The sequence below is a fragment of the Chrysemys picta genome, chromosome 2 (genome assembly GCF_011386835.1).
Source record: "Chrysemys picta bellii isolate R12L10 chromosome 2, ASM1138683v2, whole genome shotgun sequence".
Classification (NCBI taxonomy): Eukaryota; Metazoa; Chordata; order Testudines; family Emydidae; genus Chrysemys; species Chrysemys picta.
Window position 1 is genome coordinate 245,519,440 of NC_088792.1, and position 25,555 is coordinate 245,544,994.

Consider the following 25,555-nt stretch of genomic DNA (forward strand, 5'->3'; position numbering starts at 1 on the left):
TTTATTTAGAACAAAAGCAACAGAGAAACTGTATCTTGAAAACAAAAGCTGATACTCATATGCATGCCAGTCTGACCAAGTGTCACCCACCTTCCACATGGACACCCTGATAGATTTCAGAGTCCTTCAAACCTTTCCAGCAGGTCCTGTCACTCTTGGTTATAGTCTCATGTCAGGTTTTGAATCTAGTGAGAGTGACCCCTCCTCTGTATCCCTGGCCACTTTATACAATTCTCTGTTCTTTGTCTGTTGTGTCTCTTGAACCTGATCAAAACCAGTATATGCAATCCCCTTCAGGGGGTGGCAATTCTGCAGATGGGTTTACCTAGCAAGAGATTTGCATCAATTACTCCCCTGGTGATGTTAGTTCCTAATAGTTCATTCATGCTTAGTGACTTCCCCTTGTTCACTGCATTGGTTGTCTTGTTTGAAGAATTGTTTGCAATATTGTTGTAGTGGCATTGGTCCCAGTACATGAGAGAGACAATATCTTTTAATATTACCTCTCCTATCTTGTTTCAAGAAAGAAGTTAACCCCTTCACACCCAGTGGTTAACCATACAAGATAAGAAGGGAAACTGAGTCACACAAACAGGTGCTGGCTTCCTCCAGCTCCCAAGGGTGCTCAACCCCCTGCTCTGTCCTAGGCCCCACCTCCACCTGACCCTTCCCCCAAGCTGCCACCCCCGCCCGCCTCTTCCCGCCCTCACCCCACCTCACCCCTTCTCCCAAGCCCCCGCCACACCTCTTCCTGCCCCTACTCCACTCCCACTCTGCCTCTTCCCACCCAGTACTCCCCTTTGCCCCGAGCACACCCCCATCCCCGCTCCTCCCCCTCCTCCCTGGCGCCTCCTGCATGCCATGGAACAGCTGATCGCGTTGGGCGGTAGGCACTGGGAGGGAGGGGAAAGAGTTGATCGGCAGGCCGCCGGTGGATGGGAGATGGCTGCTGGTGGGTACTAAGCACCCACTAATTTTTTTCCACAGGTGTTCGAGGGCTGGAGCACCCACAGAGTCAACACCTATGGTTACACACATTCCTTCATAAAAATAAATCAGAAGTTTCCCAGTACTACATATATGGTAGAAGTAGGCTAGTATGCCAGTCTGACAGGGAGATGATAATTATCATTTCTTACAGCTGTACCAAAGGGAGACTATGCAGCAGAAGAATCAAAGAATTTCTTCTTTCACTTCCAACAAGGGTTCAAGTTGCAGAAATAGCTGACTCTGAGTATCTTTTAGGAAGAGCAGGTCTTGAAATCTCTCAGGAAGAACTTACTGTGCTCTGCTCCTGTGTATGTGTGATGGCCAAGACTGAGGCTACATCTACACTACAGGGGGGAGTCGATTTAAGATACGCAAATTCAGCTACGTGAATAGCGTAGCTGAATTCGACGTATCGCAGCCGACTTACCCCGCTGTGAGGACGGCGGCAAAATCGACCTCCGCGGCTTCCCGTCGACGGCGCTTACTCCCACCTCCGCTGGTGGAGTAAGAGCGTCGATTCGGGGATCGATTGTCGCGTCCCGACGGGACGGGATAAATCGATCCCCGAGAGGTCGATTTCTACCCGCCGATTCAGGCGGGTAGTGTAGACCCAGCCTGAGGCTTGAACCAGCAGCTTCTAGAGCTGAAAGCACAAGACTGAAGCATGCACTAGGCTTTCTAACTGGGACTCAGACTCTAAGGTCAGAAGGGATCATCTTGCTCGTGTAGTCTGACCTCCTGCACCTCCTGCACAGAACCTCACCCACCCACGCCTGTAATAGACCCCTATACACAATCTCATAATAGCCTCACAACCTTTATGGATCAGGCACAGAGGAAGCTGCATAATATAGTTATACATGCTCCAGGGAGAAAGCAGCAGGGGGCAGCTCAGGCAGTAGCAGTCTCCAGGTATATGAATTGTTGGTGATAACTGTGGTGTGTGTTATGATGAATAGCTTCCCAATGGTGGAGGGGGCTGGGGTATAGTATGGTTGTGTATAGGAATGTAGAGAATGCTACTTTCAGGAAGCGCTTGATGAGGGAGCACAGTAGATGTGGAAGAAGGAATAAAGCGTGAATGTTGTCGTTTCTTGGCTCTGCACCTTTTTATGCATAAACACTGAACAGTCTGTAAAAGGCCTTTAGAAGACTTCTCCTATCTCATTGTCATCCTTCTCATCATCTTTTTAACTGACTTCACTAAATAATATATGCAGGCACGCACGCACCCCCTATGTTACTATATTCGGTAAAAAATAAAACAGTAGGAAGATGACAAGCTAGGACTAATGTCATGGGTGTTTGATGGGAATAATGGATGAATGATCTTTAAAAAGGCCACATTAGCACTTTCTTTTGTCTCATAATCTCTGTGGTTGTGTTGCACACTGCCAGTTGCCAATGGTTGCTAAGGTGGTTTGAGCGGCCACTAGAGCTGGTCAAAATAATAAGATGGGTGAACTAGAGTGCCTTGTGATAAAGGAGGATTTTGATATAATAGGCATCACAGAAACCTGGTGGACTGAGAGCAATCAATGGGACACAATCATTCCGGGGTACAAAATATATCGGAAGGACAGAACAGGTCGTGTGGGGGGGGGGAGTGGCACTATATGTGAAAGAAAATGTACAATCAAATGAAGTAAAAATCTTAAGCAAATCCGCATGTTCCATAGAATCTCTATGGATAGAAATTTCATGCTCTAATAAGAATATAACATTAGGGATCTATTATCGACCACCTGACTAGGACGGTGATAGTGATGATGAAATGCTAAGGGAAATTAGAGAGGCTATCAAAATTAAGAACTCAATAATAGTGGGGGATTTAAATTATCCCCATATTGACTGGGAACATTTCACTTCAGGACGAAATGCAGAGATAAAATTTCTCGATACTTTAAATGATTGCTTCATGGAGCAGCTGGTACGGGAACCCACAAGGGGAGAGGCAACACTAGATTTAGTCCTGAGTGGAGCGCAGGAGCTGGTCCAAGAGGTAACTATAGCAGGACCACTTGGAAATAGTGACCATAATACAATAGCATTCAACATCCCTGTGGTGGGAAGAACATCTCAACAGCCCAACACTGTGGCATTTAATTTCAAAAGGGGGAACTATGCAAAAATGAGGGGGTTAGTTAAACAGAAGTTAAAAGGTACAGTGACTAAAGTGAAATCCCTGCAAGCTGCATGGGCGCTTTTTAAAGACACCATAATAGAGGCCCAACTTCAATGTATACCCCAAATTAAGAAACACAGTAAAAGAACTAAAAAAGAGCCATAGTGGCTTAACAGCCATGTAAAAGAAGCAGTGAGAGATAAAAAGACTTCCTTTAAAAAGTGGAAGTCAAATCCTAGTGAGGCAAATAGAAAGGAGCATAAACGCTGCCAAATTAAGTGCAAGAATGTAATAAGAAAAGCCAAAGAGGAGTTTGAAGAACAGCTAGCCAAAAACTCCAAAGGTAATAACAAAAAGGTTTTTAAGTACATCAGAAGCAGGAAGCTTGCTAAACAACCAGTGGTGCCCCTTGATGATCGAGATACAAAAGGAGCGCTTAAAGACGATAAAGTCATTGCGGAGAAACTAAATGGATTCTTTGCTTCAGTCTTCACGGCTGAGGATATTAGGGAGATTCCCAAACCTGAGCTGGCTTTTGTAGGTGACAAATCTGAGGACCCGTCACGGATTGAAGTGTCACGAGAGGAGGTTTTGGAATTAATTGATAAACTTAACATTAACAAGTCACCGGGACCAGATGGCATTCACCCAATAGTTCTGAAAGAACTCAAATGTGAAGTTGCGGAACTGTTAACTAAGGTTTGTAACCTGTCCTTTAAATCGGCTTCTGTACCCAATGACTGGAAGTTAGCTAATGTAACGCCAATATTTAAAAAGGGCTCTAGAGGTGATCCCGGCAATTACAGACCGGTAAGTCTAACGTCAGTACCAGGCAAATTAGTCGAAACAATAGTTAAGAATAAAATTGTCCAACACATAGAAAAACATAAACTGTTGAGCAATAGTCAACATGGTTTCTGTAAAGGGAAATTGTGTCTTACTAATCTATTAGAATTCTTTGAAGGGGTCAGCAAACATGTGGACAAGGGGGATCCAGTGGACATAGTGTACTTAGATTTCCAGAAAGCCTTTGACAAGGTCCCTCACCAAAGGCTCTTATGTAAATTAAGCTGCCATGGGATAAGAGGGAAGGTCCTTTCATGGATTGAGAACTGGTTAAAAGACAGGGAACAAAGGGTAGGAATTAATGGTAAATTCTCAGAATGGAGAGGGGTAACTAGTGGTGTTCCCCAAGGGGCAGTCCTCGGACCGATCCCATTCAACTTATTCATAAATGATCTGGAGAAAGGGGTAAACAGTGAGGTGGCAAAGTTTGCAGATGATACTAAATTGCTAAAGATAGTTAAGTCCAAAGCAGACTGTGAAGAACTTCAAAAAGATCTCACAAAACGAAGTGATTGGGCAACAAAATGGCAAATGAAATTTAATGTGGATAAATGTAAAGTAATGCACACTGGAAAAAATAACCCCAACTATACATACAATATGATGGGAGCTAATTTAGCTACAACAAGTCAGGAAAAAGATCTTGTAGTCATCGTGGATAGTTCTCTGAAAATGTCCACGCAGTGTGCAGAGGCGGTCAAAAAAGCAAACAGGATGTTAGGAATCATTAAAAAGGGGATAGAGATTAAGACTGAGAATATATTATTGCCCTTATATAAATCGATGGTATGCCCTCATCTCGAATACTGCGTACAGATGTGGTCTCCTCATCTCAAAAAAGATATACTGGCACTAGAAAAGGTTCAGAAAAGGGCAACTAAAATGATTAAGGGTTTGGAACGGGTCCCATATGAGGAAAGATTAAAGATGCTAGGACTCTTCAGCTTGGAAAAGAGAAGACTAAGGGGGGATATGATAGAGGTATATAAAATCATGAGTGATGTGGAGAAAGTGGATAAGGAAAAGTTATTTACTTATTCCCATAATACAAGAACTAGGGGTCATCAAATGAAATTAATAGGCAGGAGGTTTAAAACAAATAAAAGGAAGTTCTTCACGCAGCGCACAGTCAACTTGTGGAACTCCTTACCTGAGGAGGTTGTGAAGGCTAGGACTATAACAGAGTTTAAAAGAGAACTGGATAAATTCATGGTGGTTAAGTCCATTAATGGCTATTAGCAAGGACGGGTAAGGAATGGTGTCCCTAGTCTCTGTCTGTCAGAGGGTGGAGATGGATGGCAGGAGAGAGATCACTTGATCATTGCCTGTTAGGTTCACTCCCTCTGGGGCACCTGGCATTGGCCACTATCGGTAGACAGGATACTGGGCTAGATGGACCTTTGGTCTGACCCGGTACAGCCTTTCTTATGTTCTTAAAATATTTGTCACAAATTGTTTTGCTTTTGCTGTTTGAAATCTTCCTATGAATTTTGTGGAAAATGTCTCCTTAAGAAGGAGGAGCAGCTGGTTATGTTGGTGGTGCCCATTCCCAGGCTAAATAGGAGGAGGAAAGAGCACAGAGACATAGCATATTACAAGGATTATGTAGTTAGGCCTTACAACACTCAAAGGAACGGCCATACCAGGTCAGACCAATGGTCCGTCTAGCCCAAAATCCTGAATTCTGACAGTGGCCAGTGCCAGGTGCTTCAGAGGGAATGAACAGAATAGGCGATCACTCAGTGATTGCCTCTCGTCCACTCCCAGCTTCTGAGAATCAGAGGCTAGGGACACTCAAGAAATGGGGCTGCATCCCTGGCTATTAGCTCATGCTCCTATGAAGAAGGCAAATATCATTATCCCCATTTTACAGATGAGAAAACTGAAGCCTAGATAGGTTAAGTGACTATCTCAAGTCATTACAGAACTAGAGTTAGCAGCCAGGTCTCCTGCCTCCCACTCTCATGCATACTCCACTAGAACATAATGACAGGTTTCAGAGTAGCAGCCGTGTTAGTCTGTATCCGCAAAAAGAAGAACAGGAGTACTTGTGGCACCTTAGAGACTAACAAATTTATTAGAGCATAAGCTTTCGTGGACTACAGCCCAGAAAGAAGTGGTGTAAATTGTTGTAGCTCCACTAATTTTCACCAGCTATGGCATTGAATTTCCATCTTTAAAACTCACAGCCTTGGAATCTCCTCTCTCTTTTCCTCTTTTTTTTTTTTTTTTTAGTGTTCGTGACATTGGCTATAACCCCTTACACAATGTTGCTAGGTAACAAAAATCTAGGTTCCTGATACAGTCAGTTTACTAAATATACACTAAAATGAAAGGTAAAATGTTGACACTGGGCCAAATTCACTCATGGTGTAAGTAAGCAAAAGGAATTCAGCTGAAGTCAATAGACTTGTGCCCCTTGATGCAAGGGCTGAATTTGGCCCACTATGTGATGTTGTTTCTTTATCTTTGGTACAACGTTCCTATCTTATATGTATCAATAGTCACTCAGGTATCAGCCTGTGCATGGTCTGCTATTTTTATTGTCACAAAAAGCATTGTGGAAAACAAAGTGGAATATCCTTTCAAATGAATGGAACCTCCAGCTGTACTGCATCAACATATGACCACTTTGACGTGGGCCATTTAGGAAGAATTCCCACAATTGCACTAGTAATAATAAAACCTACCTCTTATATAGGAGGTCAAATCATGATCTCATTTTATAGATGAGGAAACTGAGGCGGGGGGGGGGGTATTAGTTGCCCAAGCTCACCCAGCAGGCCTGTAGAAGAAGTGAAAATTGAACCTAGGTCCCTTGAATGCCCATCCAGGGGCTCTGGCCAGTAGGGTAGCCTATTTCCAGTCTCACTAACCCCATGCATTAGCAATAGTGGGAGCATAAGTGTGGACTAGCTATCAGTGTTTTCACCACCTTTCCTCCTTCTAAGGCACACCAAATGCACTGTGGATTCAGCTCGCCCTCACCTTTATTTTTTTCCAGTTGGGGGCATCTAAGCATTCAACCTATTTTTCCAGTCTGTCTCTCTACAGATTCCATAATACAGTGCTGCCTCAGTTGACAGTTGGGAGATCTTATCTCCAGGTTATATAGCCTTGAAATGCAAATTGGGGGGTGGGGGAGATGGGGGAATGAGTTAGCAAAAACTGAACAGACTTCCAGCACCCCTATACTCTATTAAGGTAAAACTCTTTGCAGATGATGTGGAAGAGATGGTATTTTATTATCCTTCAGTCAATGACAATGACTGATCTACCAGACTAAAAGAGTCACACCGGTAACCATAAAAAAGAACAAAGTTGTCTGTGCACAGAGTTGTTTTAACAGGAATGTCTTTATAATGAACCTGCACAGCAAAGTGAGAGAGGAGAAACGGAAAGAAAGTCCCAAATTGCTTCATTGTAATTAAAGGGACTTTCATTCACTTCAACTGAAGATACATTCCAGTTATTGTGACATTTCCCTCAAATTATAGTGATGAGTGGCTGCATATGTAAATTCAGCGTTTCTCACTTACCTGGTCAGCAGTAAGGACTGTACCTTCCCCGCCTTCATTCCAGTGCAAAGGAATCACAAGGAGGAGAAAAGAGTTGGGACTGCTACCCCAGCAGAGGAGTAAAATAAAGAGAGGCTACCAGGTTTCCCACAGCCCTGGGGAGTGAGGATGGGTCCCACCCTGATTCCTCCTTTCAATCACATCTCCACCTGGGACCTGTGTTCTATGAGGCATCTTGTGAATGCTAATGACCAAAAGAAGATGGGCACTTCAGGAGCCCACCATAGGTGCAGAGGGTGAGGCTGAGAGTATCAGTGCTTCCCACATGTTGCACCTTGCACGACTGTGCGTAGTATAAGAAGAGCTCTCAGCCATGTGAGGAACATTGGCAATTACCATCTTCACTCCCCCTGGCTGCAGAGGAGAGGACTTCAGCTGTCTGCATCTTCTCCCCCCAGCTACTATGGGAAGCCTGTGGAGGGACTGATGAGGAGGCCCTACAACTTCTCCAGAAGCTGTGGGGGTGGGGCGGAGTGAAGAGCAGTGAAACGCCGCTTGTGCTAATGGCCTGTACAACTCCTAATTGTTTTGTGATCCTTTGGAATTCAGGTATCAGAGGGGTAGCCGTGTTAGTCTGAATCTGTAAAAAGCAACAGAGGGTCCTGTGGCACCTTTAAGACTAACAGAAGTATTGGAGCATAAGCTTTCGTGGGTGAATGCCCACTTCATCAGATGCAAGTCATGGAAATTTCCAGAATTCAGGAGACTACAATGAATGTGAGTTGTTGTTGTTGTGATGTATTGGACTATTCAGCTACTTATATTTACCCCACTTAATATACCCAGTTACTTGTCCTCTGGTTCTCCAGCTGAGAACCTACCAGAATGGCACAGTGCTGGGGGAAAGCTTATCTGCGCAGGAGATGGAGCTTCCTTAGGGCCAGTCCAAATCTGGTGAAACCACGGACCACTGCAAATCCTCACCCGTTTCTGTTCCAGGTGCAAGGGGCATGTGTTTAACCTGCCCCCTCGAAATAAAAGCGCACAGCACTTCATAACAGTTTGGGAGAGAAATGGAGATCTGATGGACCGGGGCCAGCCAAGTTGCTTAATTCCTCTATGGACAGTGATCCAATAACATGATTACAGGCTTGGCATAAGAACCTAGATGCCAGTAGAATAGAACACAATCAGCTGCCATGAAGGCTATTTGCAGAGAACTAGCGTGAACGATACCGAGGTGAAAAAAAAAAAAAAAACACAAGGAGTGAAATTCTCCACAAATACATTAAAGACACAAACTGAAAAATATTCATTGTTTTCTTCTATCAGGAGCTTTTAGAGGATGGTGAAAAGGCCTAGACAGTCTAGTCTAGCTCATGATTACATGCTCCAGATATAGGGTTTTCAATGCCAAAGTTTAGACTTAGAAAAAATATTTAAACACACACCAATCAACACTTTTACTGTGTTCCACACAGACATTATTCCTGCTTCCCCGTGTTTAAGGTGTACTTCCATTTAGGAGACAGACTCAACAATTCTCATTGGAATCGCCCCCTTTAAGAAACCTCATTTCTCTCCCTCTCTCATTGAATAATGTATTTGCAGTTACCATGGAAATACTTTCTTCTCTCAAATGGTAGAATTCCAGCTTTGCAATCTTGTTATTGTCAATGCAATGGCCAACCCCCATCATTCCCCCTTTGTTAATGTCCCTGACAGTTGAGGTCATAGTGTCTGTAACAGAAAAAACAGTACTATCATTTTTTTCCTTTTCAGTGATTTTTTTCTTTCAGGGCCACCAGAGAGATTTTCAAGCTTGCGTACCAATAGTCTCATTTGGTTCATTAAGGGCTTAGCTCTTATACGATTGCATATTGCATGGGAGCGTGAGGAGATTTCCTCCCCCACATCCTGCATGGCCCACTCAAGGATCAGGCAGAATTACAGACTCTGAACTCCCCAGAGGTAGGGCCATGACTCTGCTCCACCTCTGCACTGGATCAAGGAGCACAGGGAGGAATAAGCTGCACCCCACAAGGGGTGTAGGAACAGGATGTAGAGCAAAACGCCTCCTGCTGCTCCCACAGGGCAGGCTGATTTTACATCACCCCCAGTGCAGGGTTATGCTTAAATGCCACATTCTAGTCATAAATCCTGAGTGGTGACTGGGACGCCAGTTCAAAAGACATGATGGGATTGACACTGCTTTGTTCAATTCACCAGTGTTGTTGTGGTAACTTCAAGAGCACCATTCAAATATGAACTGTACTTGCAAAACTTGGAAAAGCTGCTGATGTTTATACAGGTTATAATTTGCAACAGAACACGCACAAGTTCTATTTTAATGGTCCTCCTAAGGAGAATGATGGGCCCAGCTAGAGATCCATACATCTCTGATAGATAATAATGCTCAAACAGTAAACAATTCTCTTGATGGCCCTGCAGGGTTCTCTGATCATCTTTTATCCTTGACTATCTCATACAGTGGCTCCTGAATGTTCTCGCCTGGCTAATACACCATTCTTGGGTCACCATGGCATACAGTGTACCAGTGATGGTCATTGAATTATGAACCTGATCAATATTGGTACAGAAAGAACTGAAGTCCTGTGCTGGATCTGCGGGAGGCTTTAAGAAAGTTGGCTTCTCCGCTCTAATGGAATATCCACTAACAAAATAGGCTTTGTTGGTAAACTATTTTGATTAGTGGAAGCAGGCTAAGATCCTAATGGTAATGTCCTTGTTCCGCAGCATGAGATTAAGAATACAGGAAGAGAAGTCAAGATAATAGGAAATAAGAAAAGGAGATGGGAAAAGACATAGAAAGACCAAGAAGACACGGTTCAAGTAGATCACATTGGGGCAGGGCTCTAGCAGCTAGATTGGGGTGTAGACTGTTAATAATGACATGAGTATCTTCAGTAAGAAAGAGAATAAAAGAAAATCCAGCCAAACCAGATTTCTTATTGTATACATATTTACGCTTGTCAAGATTACTTCAGTGTAAAAGTCTTCCTCCTTTAATGGATTACTTACATTTTTCTGTCTACTCTCAGAGGCCCTATTGTATTTCAGTTTTTTTAATGACCACACATTTTTATAATTGGTAAAAGTCCTTTGTCCTGAAGGTCAGAAGAGAACAAATTCAATTAACTTGTTATGTCAAATGCTAGAGGATCCTAGGAGGAGGCTCCAGCCCTTCATGTGATGATGGTCCAAATGAATAGCGTAATATTCAGTTTTAGAAACCAAAGGATTTATTGGAACCCTGCAAACAACTGCAGCACACACAAGCAAGACGAAGCGTGCAATCCCTCTCCCCAGTCAGATGTTACAAGAAAACAAGACAACTTACCATTAAGATAAAGATACAGCACCACCTATCCATGGAGGTGCTGTCTACAGTAATCATTACATTATCATAAGGCCACTTATCAGAGGGTTAGCCGTGTTAGTCTGAATCTGTAAAAAGCAACAGAGGGTCCTGTGGCACCTTTAAGACTAACAGAAGTATTGGGAGCATAAGCTTTCGTGGGTAAGAACCTCACTCTTTCAGATGGAAGTAGATAAGGCCACTGTCTCACTCTCTTCAAAAGCTAGCCATGAGCGTGCTGGAGAGTTCTCAACTGAGCTGAAGTGAAGGGCTCATCAAACTCCTGATCCTCAGCAGTCATCCCCTGAGGCTTTCTCTTTGTCTTGAGCCTGATATCAGCCTGCATCAGCTGTTCTGAGCCTAATCTAGGGAAGAACACTCTTCACCATTCCTTCTGTCAATCATTAACAGTTTAACCACAATCTTGCCCTGGTGGACCAGTTTGAATTGAATGAGGGCAGGAATGATCTCTAGGTCTGTCTGACCACTGACCCTATTGCTAAGAACGAACCTACCACAGGTTATCATAAGGCACCCTACGGCACGCGTGCCAAAGGTGGCACACAAGCTGATTTTCAGTGGCACTCATACTGCCTGGGAGCTGGCCACCAGTCCGGGGGGCTTTGCATTTTAATTTAATTTTAAATGAAGCTTCTTAAACCTTTTAAAAACCTTATTTACTTTACATACAACAATAGTTTGTTATATATTAAAGACTTATAGAAAGAGACCTTCTAAAAATGTTAAAATGTATTACTGGCACGCGAAACTTTAAGTTAGAATGAATAAATGAAGACTCGGCACACCACTTCTGAAAGGTTGCCGACCCCTGTCATAAGGATTCCACAGCCAAGAAGGAAGTCATGCTAGGAAGCTGGAACTTCATCCCGGTGTGACTGTGTGCAGTCAGGTGTCTATGAGAGAAACCTCTGCCTTGGGAGTGTGTCTGAGCTGAAGTTAGACTTTGCACATGGGCCAAAGAGAAGATTTAAACAGGAATAACGTACAGTTTTGCAGGTTTGGAGAGAAAAAAGCAAATAGCTCTGTCTTTTTGATTAGCCAATAATATCAGGAATTAGCCCTTATACATTGCTTCACATCTTTAAAGCTATGAGCAAACATTAACTACCTAATCCTCACAATACCCCTGTGAGATAGGTATGTATCACAGCCTTATTTTTTACAGAGGAGGAAACTGAAACAGAGAGAGATTAAGTGGTTTGACTTATGAGCTGTGACCAGAACTCAGGCGTCCTAGCTTCCACACCCCTGCCTACTAATACATCTTATACAGTGTGTTAAGTGTGAGTAAACCTACTCCTTGGGGGGCTCTCTCAGGCCTGCATCTTTCTGTGAAACCATCCTAGTTTTTGTTGCCCTCCCCCATTCCTTCTGGAGCTGATCATAGGCGGGGTTGTTGTTTTGTCACAGATTCCATGACTCCCTATTTTTTCTTTTTTGTGTGACCCCACAGTTTCCTCCCATTGTCACAAACCCACAGCTTCCTCCCATTGTCACAAAGCCTTGCAGGGGAGAGAAGAGACCAGCCACTCCTGCTTTATGTTGCCCTCCACTCTGCATACTGAGATGAAGAATCCACCACTCTTGCTCTCTGCACCCAGTGAGAGGGAAAGGACTTTCCGCACCTCTCTGTGTTATGTTTATGGTGTAAACACAACAAAGTTAGCTAAAAGCATAAAAAGTCCTGCTGGAAGGTTGCAACATAACTACTTTAGTTCTTAGAATTTAAAGTGATAACACACAAGAACCTTAAAACAGAGAGAGACAAAGGCTGCTCCCTAAAACAGAGGCACAACTTGCCCCACCTCACTTTAGGCTGCCTGTCTGCTAATTGACCACTGCTAAACCCAGATTACACACTTCACAACAGAGCCATCCCACCTGCATGCAGGATCAGGAAAAAAACCGGAGAATTTAAAGTGATGGAAAAATGTATTAAAATTGTGATCTAATACACCACACAGAGCTGCATCACAAGAGGAAGAGTCTCTCCTTTGTTGTTGTTGTTGTTGTTTTTGCCTTACAAAGAGGATGAAAAGACAGATCTCCTGTGATCATTCTTGGCCCCGGTGTGTGAGACAGGTGGCAAACAAACAAACAAAAAATCACAGCTGAGTCATCAACCCATAATTTCATCACAATTTGCAATGTGTCATCCATGATTACTTGAAATTTTTTTTTGACAAAACAACAGTGCTAATCAGGGTACATCTGGTGAATAACAAATTAGTACCCCCATTTGACTTTCATAGGCAGGTTTTTGAGGCGACTTAAGGTGCTGGTGTTTATTTATTGTTTAATCTTGGTTTTGTTTGCAAATGTTGATCAACTGTACTAAAAGGTGATATTTTTCTTTAGACTACAATAATCCTCAAGCGTTTGATTAAAAAAAAAATCAGTCCAATCTGGTCCCCTCTGTGAATGTGATTGTGTTGTCAGTCTCCTGGGCTTGTTCTCCTGCACAATGCTGTCATGTGGAGATTTGCAGCTTGGTCAGATGGGGAGAGGGTGTCTTTTGCTGTTACACTGAAATATATTTGGAGGTGTTGTACCCATCTTCTCAACTTTCTGATGCATTTTGTTCAAAGCTCAGTTGCTGGATGAAGTGCATCCATCTTTAGTCAAAATCCCTCCTTTCCTCTCTGGCACAACATGAAAGGAATGACAGAGGCACAAAAAGAACAGGAGTACTTGTGGCACCTTAGCGACTAACAAATTTATTAGAGCATAAGCTTTCGTGGACTACAAGTGGGCTGTAGTCCGCGAAAGCTTATGCTCTAATAAATTTGTTAGTCTCTAAGGTGCCACAAGTACTCCTGTTCTTTTTGCGGATACAGACTAACACGGCTGCTACTCTAAAAGAGGCACAAACGTTCAGTGTTAAAACATTGTTCCTGGGGAGGGACAAGTAACTCATTGACCAAGGCCTGGGCTTAATAAAGTACACCGGGATGAATGGTGAGCTTGAGTGGATCTCTGCAGCAGGAAAGCAGACTGGACTGACTGTGTCACTGCTTGTTTTTAATAAACAATACTTATTTAAGAGTCTTTTATTATGCAGCCTCAAGTGTCTAGGGAGCAACACATACCAGTGCACTGTATGCTGGTTGGGGACAGTGAAGTTGTGCTGTGGGTATCATTAGAGGACCCTGTAGCACTGACTATAATAAAGATTTCCTAACACTTCCCATTATAAGACCCTGTTTTAAATTGCTTATAACTATGCCAAACTTTAACCACTTGGGCTGAAATTTTACATGCTGGATGCCTACCTCTGGCTGATTTTTTTTTAAGTGATTCAGTCATTCTGAGATGAGACTAGGGGGAAATACATAATTTTGCCTATATTAAAAAAAAATCTTACAGCTGTTTCATTGAGAAGCTCTAGCACTCCATATGCCAGAGCAGGGATATCAAATTTGGCAGATGGAGTTGCATTGTTGTCAGCAATGTGTCATTTGCTATCCCTGTGAAAAGCTATCTTAAGTTACAAGCCTTTGAAAAATCTCCATAGAGACTCGTTAAAGTTTGGTAGCTAAATTCTTCCAGCATTCCATCTGGACTGAGCATGCTCCACCCTGGGCTGCAGGGGCAGAGCATAACGTTCCCTGCAATTCCTGCTCCTGGCAGCCAAGGGCTGCTGTAGTGCTGGGCACTGAAACTGAGAACAGGGAGATTGTGTCTCTCTTGTGTTCTCAATGCTCCCTCTGCTGTCACCCAAGGCTGTCTGACTCAAATGCAGAGAGGTGACGAATGGGGAAGAGGATTGCAGGAGCAAGAGGTTTGGAAGGAGAAGAGAAGGAATGGGGAAGGGGGAAGCCAGTGATGGGAGGGGTAGACATTCCCAATGTAGTGTAGACAGTAGCAGTATAGACATTCCCACTCAAGCTGGAGGTGGGGCTCTGAAACCCAGCGAAGGGGGAGGGTCTCAGAGCCCAAGCTCCAGCCCAAGTAGGAACGTCTATACTACTGTTTTTAGCCCGGCAGCATGATCTTGACTCAGTTAACCCATGCTCTGAGACTTCCTGGTACAGGATTCTTTTTATTTTGCAGTGTAGACATATCCTTAGGGAGCAGGGTTCCTTGGTTCCTTTCCGAGGCACCCAGCTCCCTCAGGCTTCTTTGAAAAGCCCAGCCATGGTTTGTAAAGTGCTTTAGAATCCTTAAAGATGAAAAGATCTCAAAAGACCCCATTTTGGCCTCCTTATCTTGATTAGTTCCTTAGTCACAGACACAACAGTCCCATATAACATACAGCATTACTTGTATAGGACTACTTTCCTGAGTTAGGTACTAGTTCATGTAAGGAGGGCGGATTGGGGCTCAGCAAACATGTGCTTTTGCTACCCACAGCATTTGCCACCCTAGAAAATTTAATCTGTCTGGTTGTGAGACAAATGATAAATATAAAACTCTGGGTCAGATCCTCAGCTAACGTGCATCAGCAGTAGAACTTCATTGACACTATGCTGACTTGCACCAGCTGAGGAAATGGCTTTATAGTGAGTGGGCCAATTTTGCTCCAACACTGGTATGCATCTGGAACTCCACTGAAGTCAGCTGACTTGCACTGGATTTACACCAGTCTAATTAAGTGTAAAATGTTGGCCCTTTCTTTTTAATAATATAACATTTTATCAAGCTAATGCCAGCACATTATTATTACTGTATTTCTTTTGCAATTTTGAAAGGTTAATTGTATTATTGAGCAATATTTTAATTTATTCTAATTTGTCTCATCTGGAGTCATTGCCCTGATAGTTTTGCATATCTTTGCATTCATTAAAGTCCAGTAAGCAAAACCTTTTTACCAAATACTCATTTATGACCACTCTCATTATTTTCATTTTGAACCTCATTGTTATCCAAATGTCAGACTCTTTAAAAATCTTTGGGTTGTATTTCTTGGAAATAAGACATCACCTTCACCATTGCAACTATGGAGTGAAAGTGACAAGTTAGTCAAAAGTCTCATCCCTTGGATACAGGGTTTCAGTGAGAACTTAGTTGATTTTATTAAAATTACAATTTTTTCCAAGCCGTGCTTTTGATAAAGGTTACTTCTATACAGTAGAAGCATTCCAAACAGCTGGGTGTGGGACCGGGTCTGAGTGGAAAGGTACCTTTTGTGCTTTGGCACAAGTAAGAGCAGCCTTTAGGCAGTCAGGCTGAATGCAATGCATGCAGGTGTTTCTTGCCCCTATTCACAGCCCATGTCAGTAGAGGGGCAGTGTAGGAATTGCTCTAGTGGGTCAAGGCCAGTTGAGGAGCCCCTTGCAGAAGAGATACTCCTGGGTCTGAATCTGCCAGGTTTAGGATTGCTTTGTGCTGACCTTCATAAATGGAGTGAAAATACCATTGAGTCAACACATTTAATCTTTACCATTACATACTGTAATTTTTTATTTTTGTTTGTATCGTGGTAGTATCTAGGGACCCCAATCAGAAATTGGCACCCAACTATACGAGAAACTGTACAACATAATAAAAAGACAGTCTCTGCCCAGAGGAGTTTACAGCCTAAATATGATAGGAGACAGAAAACAGATACATACAAAGACAAGGGAGACACAAGGAAACAAAGAGACAAAACTGGTCAGCGTGAAAAGCATTGGTGATAGCATATAGTTGCCCTAACCATTGTCAAATTTTTTTAGGCAGCATAGCAGAGAATAGAATATACATTTATTTGGGGTTGAACTGGACAGTTGTGAGGGTTGCTAATGAGCATGTTAACTGATCAAGTAATAAAGGCTACAGTAAAAAATGGAGCAGGAATGATTACTGGTTTGGCAGGTATCTAGCAATTTTGCAGTTGAAATATATGGGGGGGAAAATGATGGCACTTACCCTTTAGTTATACTGGACACAACTGTATGGCTAAGCATGAGTCTTTTGTATCATGTGTGCTCTTTCTGCTGTAGCGTCTGATTACGTGATTGAAGTGTATGTAATGTATATTTAATTATCATACCCTCTGTTTGAATCTAGCTAATCTATTCCCAACTTCTGAGTGTGATTTAAGCTATGTCCACACTCATGGTGGCATATGGAGTACATACATAGCAGTCTGCATCCCCTCCCCCTATAGGTATACATAGCAGTGTAGATGGTGAGGCACTGTTTAGTAAAGACACCCCAGAACCTTAGGGTATATACCGTACATAGCTCTCTATACACCCAAGCATTGCTTCCCCTGTCTACACTGCTATTTTTAGCAGCAACTCCCCACTGTTGGAGTCTCTCTGCAGCACATAAAGATTCTGGCAGTGCGGAAATCCTTTGACAAGGGGAAGGCAGCAGGGAAAGACTCCAGCAGTTCCCTGATGTTGGAGCCTCTCCCCACTACATCCCCCCTGCCATAGGCTTTCCCCACTGCCATGTGGGGATACCCACCACAGTGTGCCTCCTTTTCATTGTGGTGTGTGCCTACATGTACCCTGCAAATGTAGACAAAGTCTTACATGGCTCTGTTAGTGAAGAAGGAAGAAACTAGCTGATTGATAATGTTCTTGCTCTGATTTTTGGAAGGCTTCACCAATATATCAGTGTTGCAGCAAAGTGTGAGACTAGTAATTTGTTTATAGGCATCAGTGTGTAGGGTGTTAACCATGGAATGCTTTCATCTATCATAGCCCTGTAAGCACTGTGGAGAATGAGGGAGATACCTGTATTTTTGTATGAATATTATCTGTACCTCAGTTTGTCTGCTTGGTAATATTCTGTTTGACGGCATGTTGTAAAGCAAAAGAGGCTGTTATGGAAGAGCAAGCAGGAAACAAAACAATGGCCAGAAATAAGACACCCCAGGGTGAACAACTTCAAGTAGTAAGAAAACATTGGCTGGGCCACTGATTGAGAAGATGCTACAGTAAAACCTGCCTTAGTGACCACCTTTGAAAAGAGACCACTTGTCATGAGCAACTACTTGCAGAGGCCACAGAACATTTCCCCCTATAATTTAATCATGAAGAAACTGTGAAGAGCAACAACCTGTCATTTGCTGCCAGTGACCAAATATTCTCACTCCCATCCAGAAAAACAAACCTGTAGGAGAAACTGATCTTCCTTACTTCTGGGCTGCTGGTGGTGGTGGCAGTGGCACTGCCTTCAGAGCTGGGCGCCCAGCCAGCAACTGCTACACTCCGGTCACCCAGCTCTGAAGGCAGAGCTGCTGCCAGCAGCAGCAGCAGAGAAGTAAGGGTGAAATGGTCTGGTATTGCCACCCTTACTTCTTTGCTGCTACTGGTAGTGGCACTGCCTTCAGAGCTGGGCAGCTAGAGAGCGGCAGCTGAGGGTCAGGCACCCAGCTCTGAAGGCAGCACGGTTGCCAAATGCAGCACAGAAGTAAGGGTGGCAATGCCATTTTATAGCAAACCTTTGAAGAGAGGCCACCTCTTACAAGTGACCACTTTTGCTAACTCTCATGAGTGGTCACTTTTGGCAGGCTTTACTGTATTTCCAGGTGCCAGGCAGAGTTACACAGCTGGGTTGCCAAGGCCAAGTGCCTAAGATACCAAACAGTTAATAACTCTTCCTCTACAGAAGGAGGGGCTGTTCCTGGAGAGCAGATGTACTGAGATGCAGGTCCTGTGGCATAGATCTGGGAAGCTAGGTGAAAGAAATGGCCTTTTGTTGTTTTAACTCATTTGTTTTGAAGAAGCTGTTTTGAATCACTTGCTGGTCACAGGCTCCCGGAAGGTAACTTTTTGCCGGTGCCAGATACATACATGGGCCGCTCATGTTAACAACATTGGAAAAAGAGGGCAGCAACTCAGAGAACCAGTCTAAGAGTATTTCCACCCTCGAGAGAGATCAAGTAAGCAAAGCCTGTCCCCAGAGGGGTGCAGTCAGGAGGGATTGCAAAGGGATCTGAGGTGCAGCTCATTCTGAAACCATGACAGTAATTTATGCAGAACAAATATTATCAGACTTGTGGGACAAGCTATTAATGCAGCAGAAATCCCGTATGTTCATTTAAATAATTTACCTTCAGTAAAATAAAAATTGGACAACAATTGGTTTCCTTGGCAAATGAACAGACATAAAGGAACTAGAATTATTACTGCCAGTTTCCTAAATTCGACATACACTGTATAGGTACTTAGATGGCCCTGTATGCACATAGCCTCACTTTTAGGGCACCCCATCATGCCTGCAGGATTGCATGAGGGCATCCTCATCTCTGACACCTCTCCATTGGGCTCTCCCTCAGACCTGAAACTGGCCTTTCTCAGCCTACATCTTCTCTTGACTCCCCTTCTAAGTGTTCAGTGTCTTGGCCCTCTGGCCAGGTCTAAACTCTAAATAAAAGTCTACACTCTTTTGGGGTAGCAGGAGCAAGTCCAAACAAATCTTCAAACTAATGGCCCTTCTGTCCCGCTTAGGCTTCAGTGTAGTGCCCGTGTTGGCTCTACCTCAGGGCATCCACTGCAGGAGTCTAACTTAGGGTTGCCAGGCATCTGGTTTTCGACTGGAACGCCCAGTCAAAAAGGGACCCTGGCGGCTCTGGTCAGCACCACTCACCAGGCCGTCAAAACTATGGTTAGCCGTCCACAGCGGGGCAGGCTGTGTAACTGCCTTGCTCCGTGCAGCTCCCAGAAAGCTGCCAGCATCTCCCTCTGGCTCATAGGTGTAGGGGTGGCCACGGGGGGCTCTGTGCACTGTCCCACCTCAAGTGCCGGCTCTGTAGCTCCCATTGGCCAGGAACCACAGTGCCTGCAGGCAGGGGCAGAGTACAGAGCCGCTTGGCTGCACCTCTGCCTAGGAGACAGAGGGAGATATTGCCACTTCCAGAAGCTGCCTGAAGTAAGTGCTGCCCAGAGCCCGCACTCCAAGCCCCCTCCTGTGCCCCAACCCGGACCCCCCTCCCATGCCCTAACTCCTTCCCATAGCTTGGAGCCCCCTTCCACATCCAAACCCTCAGCTCCAGCCTGGACCCCACTCCTGAACCCCAAACCCCTCATCCCCGGCCCCACACCAGAGCTCACCCCCCCACCTGGAGCCCTCACCCCTTCTTGCACCCTCAACACACACCCCCCGCTGCAGCCTGGTGAAAATGAGTGAGTAAGGGTGGAGATGAGTGAATGACAGAGGGAGGGCGGGAGGTGGAGAGAAAGGGCGTGGCCTCATAGAAGGGGCATGGCAGGGGGCGGGCAAGGGTGTTCAGTTTTCTGCCTATAGAGTTGTTACCTGTCTGGTCAAACCCTATCCCAGGGCTTCTCTCCACCAGAGAGACCTGTCTCCTCTGAGCTTCCAATCTGTTTTTTGACAGAGCCAGACGAGTACCCAGAAGTCACCTCCTACAAGACAGGCCCAATAAAGAAAATAACAGAACACCGCTAGCTGTCACCTTCAGTCCCCAACTAAAACCTCTCCAGCGCATCATCAGAGATCTACAACCTATCCTGAAAGATGATCCTTTACTCTCACAGATCTTGGGAGACAGACCTGTCCTCGCTTACAGACAACCCCCCAACCTAAAGCAAATACTCACCAGCAACCACACATCACTGAACAAAACCACTGACCTAGGAACCTATCCTTGTAACAAAGCCCGATGCCAACTCTGTCCACATATCTATTCAAGTGACATCATCATAGCACCTAATCACATCAGCCATACCATCAGGGGCTCGTTCACCTGCACATCTACCAATGTGATATATGCCATCATGTGCCAGCAATGCCCCTCTGCCATGTACATTGGCCAAACTGGACAGTCTCTACGCAAAAGAATTAATGGACACAAATCTGACATCAGGAATCATAATACTCAAAAACCAGAGGGAGAACACTTTAACCTGTCTGGTCATTCAATGTCAGACCTGCGGGTGGCTATCTTACAACAGAAAAACTTCAAAAACAGACTCCAACGAGAGACTGCTAAGCTGGAATTGATATGCAAACTAGACACAATCAACTCAGGATTGAATAAGGACTGGGAATGGCTGAGCCATTACAAACATTGAATCTATCTCCCCTTGTAAATATTCTCACACTTCTTATCAAACTGTCTGTACTGGGCTATCTTGATTATCACTTCAAAAGTTTTTTTTCCTCTTACTTAATTGGCCTCTCAGAGTTGGTAAGACAACTCCTACCTGTTTATGCTCTCTATATGTGTGTATATATATCTCCTCAATATTTATTCCATTCTATATGCATCCGAAGAAGTGGGCTGTAGTCCACGAAAGCTTATGCTCTAATAAATTTGTTAGTCTCTAAGGTGCCACAAGTACTCCTGTTCTTATTGCCTGTTAGGTTCACTCCCTCTGGGGCACCTGGCATTGGCCACTGTCGGTAGACAGGATACTGGGCTAGATGGACCTTTGGTCTGACCCAGTACAGCCTTTCTTATGTTCTTGTTCTTATGAGACATAGGTGGGAGCAGAGCCTTAACCTTTATGGAAAAAATCCTGTAATATTTAATAGAAAATGTTCACCTTTCTGTAGGTATTTTTAAAAAACTATTCTATAGAATTTAATTCAGAACACTCTCGTATCTATAGCATTCCATAGGTCAATTTTAAAAATAAATTCCATTCTCTTTTAAACTAATTTCCATGGTTTCCATAAAGGATGAGGAAACTGATGAGACTTAATTTGCCAACTGATAGCGTTTTTATGGATTAAATGTAAGAGGGTAAAGCAATATTTTTCAGATTTATTTTTCTTGTTGAAAATCATAGAAAAAAAAAGTATTTAACCATCCCAAGGATGTTGCCTCTTTCTTGCCATTTCAGCTTCTAACTTTCTCAGGACTAAGAAACAGGCCCCTCTTGAAGTTTTGTATTCCTCAATTATTGCCAATAAAGTTGAATTCTATCAAGGAGCATTTTTAAACTACTAGAAAAAAATAAAGTAATTGAAGCTAGTGTTTGAGAATCCATTGCCAGCCACAAAGCAGACCAGAATTGGACACCCATGAAAAGCAGGTCTGACCTATTGTGGCTAAGTTGGGTTTTGGGGAAAGGATTTCAATAAAAAGAGCAGCCAGTGGCAGGCAAGCCTTTCTTGTGGAAGGGAAAGGGCGATGTTTGTGGGAAACCCAGGTGCACATCCTCTCTCACAATTTCCATTCCATGGGCCAGGTGCGTTATTGGAGTGTTATAGTCAGTGAAGTGGTCTCAGTCTTCAAGGGGAAGACCAAAGGAATAAAATGAACTGTTGTAAAATCTCCATGATTTTGATGTTCAACAGACAACATGTTTGCATCCAAGCTTTTAAACTAAAAGGGCATGTAAAATTCTAACTTGCATGTATTTTTTTGACATATGTCATTGCTGCAGTTTATACAAGTATGAAACTGTCATGCCTTTGTGTTATGAGTATCATATTTACATGGCTAAGAAATCTGTATATACAGCATTTTGTTCTCTCGCTTTCAGTAACCTGTTACATAGGAGACACACCATGCTCTCATCTGGAGACATTACTTTTGTTCTTTCTTATCATTTTCCTTAATCTAAATTTTGTAAATAATTTAGAGTGAAAGTAAATGGCTGCACTCTGTGTATAGAAAAAACATGTTACAGCTTTCCAGGTTGATTTTATAGCCCCTGATGGCTCTCTCATTAACAGTACATTAGAAAAGGTGTCAAACTAAAATAGTCATTTCCCAGTGCAATATTGCTTTTACAATACACAGGGCTGCACAGAGGTTTTGGGGTCACAATGGTGGCCCAGCTCCTGTCCCACAGAACAGGGCCAGGCTCCTGGCTTCAGGCATTGCAACGTAGCACATGGGGTCGCAGCACCAATCAGGTTTGGGGACCCAGCCCATTGCCTCTTTTGTTCTCTGGGTGACACAGACAATATGTGCAGTCAGTACCACTGTACCATTTTGTTTTTCAAAGGTCAGGATTTTGGTACTCTGGCTATCTTTTTTAATGAAGCAATAAGTCAAAGGAAGTTGAACATTCTCAGTCCCCGATCATTCAGTCAAGCTATCTTAAATCAGGAAAAAGCAAACACCCGTTTTTCTCAGCAATCATTTATTCACATAATCAGCTTTGATGGTCAGAGAACAATTCAATTATTTTAAGCCCATCTGAATTTTACAATGTGCTGCCAATGACATTTTGAAAGTATATCAAATTCCCTGTTTGTGATTGACGTTATCATGGTCTTTCTTCAGTTTATTACACTGTTTGTAAGCAGGGAAGCTTGAGGCTGTCATGTCAAAAGCCTACTGAATTTCTAGAGACTTACGCTGCCATTCTCCTTTCATTGTTGCATAATCTGATTGACATACCTACGGTGAATGCACTCCCTTTCCAACAAAGCAATAAATCCAACTTCTTGTCAGATTTCATAAATTCCACAGCATAGCATTCCAATAATCTGCAGCCACTGTGAAATAATACGGTGAAAGGCAGCAATGGTGTGGACACTATTTATAACCAAGGTTGGAATTTGTTGATTTAACAGGATGATCCCCCTAGAAAACATGTGGCCTCGCCAGACAGATTCAGGAGTCTGCATCACTATGCCCCAGAAATGATCAAACAGGCTACTGATGGTATGCTGCAATGAGGTTTGGAGTGTGCTGCTCGTGGAGAAAAAAAACCACATAGCTGAATTTGTGACACTAGCAACTGGTGTTGAGGAAGAAAAGGGTTTGGTGGAGTGGAGTTATAGGAATGGTTTATAGAGGTTAACAGCAGTAGCAGAGTTGAAGGACAATCCCAGAGGCCACCAGGGACTAGCCTCAGAACAGCTAGAGATAGGCCAATAGCCAATAACTCTGCAGAGGACTGGTGAGTGAAAAGGAGTGAAAATAGTCACACAAACAGTAGAGCGAGTAGCGTGAAATGTATTAGATTGCAAGGCCTGTGCATGAAGTAAACTCAGCATCGTGACCGTAGGTAACAATATGCTTTGTAGTATTTGGGGAGGAGATACAGGGGTGTACAGGCATGATCCTTGCTGCTTTGAGTTTTGCTCTTTGGCACCTTTGCAGACGTCTGTTAAGAGAGACACTGCATAGAGAAATAGGGACATGAGAAGATGTAGAACAGTCAAGATGCTCATTGCCTGCAGAAGGCAAGGCAGTTTGCTAGACCGTGGCGACAGTGCAGGATGGTGTGGCTTTGAGAGAGCCAGGATCCAGAGAGTTGGAGCAGCACTGGTGTCATGTACTCCTGTACTAGATATGGACTGGCTACAAAGCTTGCCTATACATGCCAGACATGTTCATCATAAGATCTTTTAATGTTCTGCCAAGTATGGCTAAATTTAGCTTTAAGTAAGGTTTTTTACACAGCACCACCTAGTGGCAGAACTGTATAATACAGTTTAACATTCCACTACAACTGGATGGCTATTGTTAGCAGCTGAGCAAGAGTAGAGTGGCGCTGCTGAGGAGACATTTACTGATACCTTGTGTGAGAGGAGTGTTAAAATTAAGGGTTTGGTTTAGCTTTTGCACTTGATATAATGTGGGTGAGCTGTTTTTGGAGAGGGCAGAACATGTAATCATTAGTCCATGTATTGGTGCCTACTAGAACAATTGGGGCGGGGCCGGGCGGGAGATAGAGGGAGACAGTGTGATATGGGACTGAGTTGCTGAATTGGATGCACAGTCTCTGGTGCTAAGGGGAAATCAGATCCAGCCATCAGAGAATTCCCTCGGGACAGGCAGAATCTCGGCACTACACAGAGCTGGCATATCTGACTCTATTTCATCCCCAGCCACCTTCCAGCCCCTAATGTAAGAGGCCTTGCTGGACACTGAGCATGTGGCCAGAGCAACACTGTGATCAAGTCATGCCCAGCTGCCATAAGGGCCCCTTTGGGCCATAAGTAGTTGCGCACAAATTAGAGCAGCTCAGAGGCTGTGCTAACCTGAGCTATGGACTGGACTATCCCCTGCTGGTCACAGGATTGGAAAGGTGAAGAATGGCATGTAGCCTGACTACCTCTGAGAACTGGTGATATTATGTGTCAGTCGGAGGGCTGGGAATAGGACTCAGGGCTTCTGATTGTGGTTCTAACTACTAGGCCCAGCTTCCAACGTCTTACTTATAAAATACCTTTAAAAATTCAATAATTGTCAAATATTAATTTGTACATGGCATCTCATTTCAGTGCTATCTGGAGCAACAGAGCATTTGTGTAGTACATTGGTTCAATCTGTACAAATACAAGGTCTGGGCAAAGTTCTGCTTTCAGATCTGCGTGGCACATTCAGCTCTGTGAATCAAACTTCCAGTGACATCAGTGGCACTTTCATTCAGGGAGTATGAGCAGGGCCAGCTCCAGGCACCAGACACCCAAGCACATGCTTGGGGCAGCACCTGGTAAGGGGCGGCGGGGGGAGCGCGGCGCGGCATTCCGCGGGGGGGGGGCGCTCCGGCGGCACGGGGCTCGGCGAGGGGGTGGCGCGGGCGCGGCGCTGGAGGGGGGTTCCGACGGCGCTCGGCGCTCGGGGGGGGGCAGTGCGGGGCTCGGGGCTCGGGGCTCGGGGGGGTTCCGGCGCACGGCGCTCGGTGGGGGTGCGGCGCGGGCGCGGTGCTGGAGGGGGGTACTGGCAGCACTCGGCAGGGGGCGGGGGCGGGCTCTGGCGGCGCGGGGCTCGGCGCTCGGGGGGGGTTCCGGCGCTCGGCGGGAGGGGCGGCGCGGCGCTTTTTTTTGCTGCTTGGGGCAGCAAAAAAGCTAGAGCCGGCCCTGAGT

The 25,555-nt window shown here is 44.3% G+C and overlaps 1 protein-coding gene across 2 annotated transcripts in view; it reads left to right on the plus strand.

The window, feature by feature from the left end:
• Positions 1-22,202, plus strand: part of LOC122172662 (uncharacterized) — a 91,167-nt gene extending 68,965 nt beyond the window's left edge. For both annotated transcript variants that reach the window (XM_065585882.1, XM_065585883.1), the window contains one exon: positions 20,154-22,202. In XM_065585882.1, the coding sequence (XP_065441954.1) occupies positions 20,154-20,850 (697 nt within the window). In that variant the 3' untranslated portion in view covers positions 20,851-22,202. The remainder of the gene's footprint in view (positions 1-20,153) is intronic.
• The last annotated feature ends 3,353 nt before the right edge of the window (positions 22,203-25,555 follow it).